Genomic DNA, 6891 nt, shown 5'->3' with positions numbered 1-6891 from the left:
CCTAGGCATTGAGTTCAAGCCCCAGTATCAGGGGAAAATTATTATTACTATTATTTTTTTTGTGGGTCATGGGGCTTAAACTTGGCCTGGGCGCTGTCCCTGAATTCTTCAGCTCAAGGCTACCACCCTACCCTTGAGCCAAGCCTCAATTCTTGTTTGCTGGAGGTTAACTGGAGATAAGAGTCTCAGGTCCTTTTGTGCCTGGACTGACTTTGAACCTTGCTCCTCAGATCTCAGCCTCCTGAGTAGCTACGATTACAGGCGGGCGTTACTGCACCTGACCCCAGGTGAATAAATTTATTTTTTAAAAGCTGTTCCTTAAAACAGTGAAAACAAATTTTCATCCTCAAGTTTACACGGAGGGTGGAGAGTCGAGGGGAATGGATAAGGCCTAGCTCTCAAACTCTAGAGTATAGGTGGAAAATTCCAGGCTACCAAAAACACCCCCAAGAATGAGATGTTTCCGATCAGTGAAGTATTTATAAAGGTAGCTTGTGTTTAAGGACATAACACTTGAGGTGATTTACACAACAGAGAACTCTTTGGGGCAAAACCCATGTAAGGCTTTGGGGATGACCGCAGTCACCTGGCAGATTCGTTCTGGAGAATGACTGCTGGCTTTCCATGATATTTCCTTTACTAGGACACCACAACCGAGGGCCCAGTCGGCATCCACTGGTGTAGTGTAGACAGGTGGTTCACGCTTGACCCTTACCAAGTATGTGGATGACTGCAAACATACCTAGGGGTCTGAGGGGGAACCTGGCTAGGGGTGACTGCAGAAAGGCGGTGATGGTTCTGTGGCACAGTTTCTTCTGGGTCCTTTCAAAGTTCACGTGCAGAGGGTCTGGCAGTGTCTTCTGTATGTTTTCGAGGTGCCATATTTCTGAAGGAGCTCGTGGGCGTGTTGTTGCATTTCTTGAGTCACACAGCCAGGACACTGGGACTTGATGCAGAGCAGGACAAGGCAGCACTCCAACACATCAGGGAAGGGCCAGGTCTAAAAAAAGAGGGTATGAGGAGAGATAAGGAAGCACTGGCTAAAGAGTCCAGAAGGGCAGGGCCGTGTGTGCTCTGCAACTGCTCTGAGTCCGTGAGCCCTAAGACAATTTCAGTGGTCCTAAGGAAAGGATTCTTAAAAGCACGTCCTTCCTAACAGAGAATCATTTTCTAGTGCTCTACTGAAATCAACCCCCAAAATGCTGCGACTCTATGAGGGCCACAGCCAGGTGTACCTGTCTGTTCGCAAACTGCTACCCTGTCGATGGTACCGCTTACGTGTTACTTCTTACTTTTCAACTGTAACATTTGCTTGGTTTCTCTGAAGACTGAGATATAACACTACATGTTAGGTCAGTAATTATTTATACTTTCACAAAACAGCTTAGTGAATCAATGGTAATGGGATCCTAAACAGAAAAAGAAAATGGAGGTGGTGAGGTTTGAACTCAGAGTCCTATGCTTGCTAGGCAGTTGTTCTATTACTTGAGTCGCATCTTGAATCTCTTTTTTTGCCCCAGAGCATCCTGGACTGAAATGTATGCTTCCTGTGTAGCTGGAATGATAGGTATATACACGTATGTAACACTAGTTACTGGTTAAAATGGGGGTGTTGTGAACATTTTGCCTAGGCTGGCCTCAAACCACGATTCTCCAGATCTCAGCTTCCTGTCAAGGTAGGGTTAGAGATCCGAGCCACAGGGGCTCATGCCACTGTGATAGGTTCAGATCCTAAATTTTAAGCACATACAAATCAGATTGACTAAAAAAAACAAAAGAATATGTATCAAAATAAATTCCAGGAAATGGGAACTGTGTGTGTGTGTGTAAAATGAATTACATAATCTGTGGGCAGGGATGGGAGGGAGAAACTGGGAAAAGTGAAGGAAGGAGTGACATTGTTCAAGAGGTATTATACTTATCACCTGACTTAAATCATAACCCTTGTGTACAACTCCACCATCACCATCACCATCAAGTTTTAAAAACCTGAGGACCAGAAGTTTGGCCAAGTGGTAGAGTGCTTGCTTAGCATTCATGAAGATCTGGATTCGATTCCTCAGCACCATATACACAGAAAAAGCCACAAGTGGTGCTGTGGCTCAAGTGGTAGAGCACTAGCCTTGAAAAAGCTGGAGGACAGTGCCCAGGCTCTGAGTTCAAGCCCCAAGATTGGGTGGGGAAAAAAAAAAAACTTGAAAAATATGATTTTGACAGTCAAGTAATAACATGGAAAGTAATGTTTTACCAAGTAAATCTTACCTTAATACTCTCAGGAAACTTAGCTATTCTCTCATTTGCCTCTGTGAGCCTTTTGGTTAATTCAGGCAGAGAAACTGGCTCCTTTTCTTCTTCTTTACTAAGTAATAAGAAGAAAATGTAAGTCATATATCTTGCCTTGGGTAACCTTCCTCATATCCCAATAGCTTTGATTGTGGTAAAATATTAATACATTAAGTTCCTTATTTTAACCCTCTCTTCCCCCCAGTCCCCCAGGTGAGGACCTAACTCAGGGCCTTGCACTTGCCAGGAAAGTGCTCTTCCACTGAGCCAAATCCTTAAAGACCCGCCCTCTTTTTTTTTTTTTTTGTCACACATGAGACTTGAACTCAGGGCCTGGGTACTGTCACTGAGTGCTTCAGCTCAAGGCTAGTACTAGCTCTACCACTTTGAGCCACAGTGTCATTTCCGGTTTCCTGGTGGTTCACTGGAGGTAAGAGTCCCATGAACTTTTGTGCCTGGGCTGGCTTTGAACCTCAGATCCTTAGATCTCAATCTCCTGAGTAGCTAGGATTACAGGCATGAGCCACTGCGCCTGCTCAGATCTTTCTATCTTGTGAACCTTAAATTCTACTCTCTTTAACAGTGGGTCTTTAAGACTCATCATGCTGTAGCATATCAGAAGTCCTTTCTTTGTAAGATTAAATAGTTCAAGCTGGGTGTCAGTGGCACATGCCTGTAATCCTAGCTACTCAGGAGGCTATGATCTGAGGACTGTGGTTTGAAGCTAGCATGGGCAAGAAAGTCCAGGAGACACATCTCCAATTAACCACCAAAAAAGCCAGAAGTGAAGTTGTGGCTTAAGTTGTAGAGCACTAGCCAGGAGCACAAAAGCTTAGGAACAGTGCCCAGGCCCTTAAAGCCCAAGGACCCCTATTCCGCCCCAACCCTCTCACCAAAAAAATAAAAAAGATTGAATAGTTTATTGTATGGATGTTCCACATTTACTTAGCCAGTGAACACATAGTTTCTTCCTTGCTTTAGCTATGGTCACTAATGATGGTTTTATTAGTATTGGTATTATTAGGATCTACTTATGTATCCCAATGGGCCTTGAACTAGTGATCCACGTGCCTCTGAATTCCTAACTTCAATTCTTATGAAACTGTTGAACTTCTCAGCCTGGGCTGAGCATGTGGCCTAGTGGTAGAGGGCTTGGCCAGCATGCATGAAGCTTTGGGTTCAATTCCTCAATACCACATATATAGAAAAAGCCAGAAGCGGAGCTGTGGCTCAAGTGGTAGAGCCTTGAACAAAGGAAGCTCAGAGTCAAGCTGAGCCCAAGCCCCGAATTCAAGTGCCAGGACTGGCAAAACAAACAAAATCAAACAAAACAACCTTCTTCTCAGCTTTCTAAATACCTAGTATTACAGGCAGGAACCACTAATGTCTGGTGTGATTGCTGGATTTCATGGTAATTTTACGCTTTTAATTTGTGTTGCTGGTCCTGGGGCTTGAATGCAGGGCCTGGGAATAGTTTCTGAGAATTAAAAAAAAAAATTGGGAGGGGGGGAAGGGTTAATTTTATTAATTATTTGCTTATGTGGTACCAAGGAATTGAACCCTGGGCCTCATGGATGCTAGGCAAGCACTTTACCTCTAAACCACATTCCCAGACCCTGGTGCCTGAGATTTTCAAGGCTACCACTCTACCATTTGAGCCGCAGCACCACTCCTGGCTTTTTCCTCAGTATGTGATACTGAGGAATTGAACCCAGGGCTTTGTGCATGCTAGGCAAACACTCTACCATGAGGCCATGCTCCCAGGCCCATGAAGTGTTACTGTATTTAAAATTTTATCTGCATTTCCTAAAAGATAAATGATGTGGATTATCTTTCCATGTGCATCTTAACCATTTATACATCTTTTGGACAAATGTCTACTCAAGTCCTTTGTATATTTTTGGGTTGGATTATTATGGCCTGGTAACTATTTTTTTTTTTTTGGTGGGTCATGGGGCTTGAACTTTGGGCCTGGATGTTGTCCTTCAGCTCGTCAGCTCAAGACTACCGCCCTACCCTTTAGCCATAGCCTCACTTCCTGTTTTCTAGAAATTAATTGGAGGTAAGAGTCTCACATTCTTTTGGGCCCAGCTGGCTTTGAATCAGGATCTTCAGATCTCAGCCTCCTGAGTAGCTAGGATTACAGGCATGAACTTCGGTAACTATTTTTGTTCCAGTACTGGGGTTGGATTTAGGGTATAGGTGCTGTCCCTGAACTTTTGTGCTCAAGGGTAGCATTCTACTAGTTGATTGAGCCATAGTTCTACTTTTCAATTTTTGGTGGTTAAGTGGAGATAGGAGTTTCAAGGACTTTCTTGCCTGGGCTGGCTCCAGACCTCAATCCCAAGCACCTAGGATTATATGTATGAGCCACCAACACTGGATTGTATTGTTCTAGACTGTTTATTGGTGCACAAAATTTTAAAAAAGGCCAGCAAAGTCAACAAGCAGTAATTGTCAGTCATTGCCAATCTTCAAACAAATTGCCCTGAAATGATAAAAATCCAGTTCATACTGACGGGTGATCAGCTGTTCTTCCTCACCTGGCCCGTTTTCACAATAAGTGATAGCATCCTACTAATTTAAACTTTATCAGTCAAGTGAACAGTTTCACTCCTTTGTGCTTTCAAGCACAAAGGCTCAAGAGCATGGCCTACTGGTAGAGTGTTTGCCTAGCATGTGTGAAGCCACAGTTTCAATTCCTGGGTACTATATACACAGAAAAAAGCCAGAAGTGGTGCTATGGCTCAAGTGGTAGAAGGCTAGCCTTGAGAAAAACCCAAGGACAGTGCCCAGGCCCGAGTTCAAGCCCCATTACTGGCATTAAAAAAAAAAGGGCCGGGAGTTTGGCCTACTGGTAGAGTGCTTGCCTAGCATGCATGAAGACCAGGGTTCGATTCCCCAGTACCACATAAAAAGCCAAGGTGCTGTGGCGCAAGTGGTAGAGCTCTAGCCTTGAGAAAGCCCAAGGATAGTGCTCAGGCCCTGAGTTCAAGCCCCAGGACAGGCAAAAAAAAAAAAATTAGTCCAAGCCGGGCACCAGTGGCTCATGTCTATAATCCTATCTACTCAGGAGACAGATGTGAGAATCACAGTTCAAAGTTGGCCTGAGGAGGAAAGTTTGTAAGACTCTTTTCTCAAGTAAACTACTCAAAAAAGCCTGACGTGGTACTGTGGTCTGTGTGGTAGAGTGCTAGTCTTGAGCAAAAGAAGCTCAGGGACACACCTAGGCCCGGAGTGCAAGTCCCAGGACTGGTGGCAAAATAAATAAATAAATAAAAATCCAGAAAAATAAAAGAAGCACATTTTCCATTAATAATGTAATAATGCAACTCCATATTTTTACATGACTTTTGGGGAGCGGAATCTACTTAGTGCACAAGAGAAGGATACCATTGTGCACTGACACATTCTCAAAGCCAACAAAATGTCACTTATTTTGTGGCCAGTACTGTGGCTGAAATCAGGGCTTCACTCTGGCTTTGCTTTTTTTGCTAAGGTTGGCATTCTACAATTTGAGCCACCTAAACAACGTGCTATTGATCAGGGCACTAAAGCCAGACACAGAAGAGACTTGCTGAGGTCATTCAGCAGGGTCCAGATTAGAACTCACACGGGACTCAACTCTTCCCTTCCTTCTTACATTATGCCAATCAAGGTGTCATGTACTTACACGGACCTGGTTACGTGAGAATCCCATAGGGTGCATCTCATCTCATCTGTACTTGCTTTATACTTACCACTGACTCTGAGCACTGGTGGGGACCTGCTCTGCTTCCTGTTCAAGTTCATTCTTGTCAGGGCTGCTGGCTGTGGATTTACAGAGCTGATTCTTCTGGTGTTGGCGGATCATTTCTGCTAATGTCTCTTGGACACCAGCAACAGTTCTCTGTGAGTGCTGAAGAATGGCGTGCTTTTCTGAAAGGAGCTCTTTACAAGTACTCAGCACACGCCGACTCTTCTCAGTGAGTCTCAAGTCTGACTGGGGAGACAAGTGTGGCTCTGGCTGAGAACCAGCTTTGGAGTCAGTCTCTTCAGTACTAGGATTGTCTAGCTGCTGATCTTGCTTGATCAAGTGTGTCCTCTTGTGGCCAGCTATTGCCCAGACACTGGACTCAGACCTGGACAAAGACCACCAGATTTCATACAGCTGCCCATATATATAAAAGGCCTCTAAACTTTTAAAAGCTGGTACGGCAGGAACTTCATCATCACCCAGTTTATCTCTTAAGTAGTCACAGCCTAGGAGAAGAAAAGAATTTTGAGTTATTATATTTACCTAACAGAACTATAGCTTCCAATTCTCAGGTTCTGTTACCTGCCACCTAAGAGACAAGAAAGAAGCAGCAGCAGTGACATCCATGGAAACACAGGCCTTCTGCCCAGAGCTCACAGTGGCTTGTGATAGCGTTAGTCTTTCCTTCCCTCTTAAAATGGATGGCATGGAAAGTGGGTAGGAGATAGTGAGCTGGGTAGAGCCAGACAAAAAGATAGTAAAGTCATTTTGGCTTCCTCTTAGGAGCTCAATTAGAAGGTTCAGTTCCTACTAAGAAGACACAGTTTGGCCAATGCCAACCCCAGAATCCAAATGTCACACCATCAGTGGCG

At 44.3% G+C, this 6891-nt stretch overlaps 1 protein-coding gene across 2 annotated transcripts in view; it reads right to left on the bottom strand.

The window, feature by feature from the left end:
• Positions 1 to 456: 456 nt before the first annotated feature.
• The window catches only part of Gemin5 (gem nuclear organelle associated protein 5), a 49503-nt gene continuing 43068 nt past the window's right edge, over positions 457 to 6891 (bottom strand). For both annotated transcript variants that reach the window (XM_090320882.1, XM_090320883.1), the window contains exons 26-28: positions 6024 to 6525; positions 2263 to 2359; positions 457 to 1000 (exon numbers count right to left, since the gene is read on the bottom strand). In XM_090320882.1, the coding sequence (XP_090177008.1) occupies positions 833 to 1000; positions 2263 to 2359; positions 6024 to 6525 (767 nt within the window). In that variant the 3' untranslated portion in view covers positions 457 to 832. The remainder of the gene's footprint in view (positions 1001 to 2262; positions 2360 to 6023; positions 6526 to 6891) is intronic.

This window comes from Megascapheus bottae, chromosome 29, assembly GCF_031878675.1.
Source record: "Megascapheus bottae isolate mThoBot1 chromosome 29, mThoBot2.hap1, whole genome shotgun sequence".
In the NCBI taxonomy this organism is placed as follows: domain Eukaryota; kingdom Metazoa; phylum Chordata; class Mammalia; order Rodentia; family Geomyidae; genus Megascapheus; species Megascapheus bottae.
Note: the sequence above shows the minus strand (reverse complement) of the source record. Positions and strands in the feature narration are given on the sequence as shown.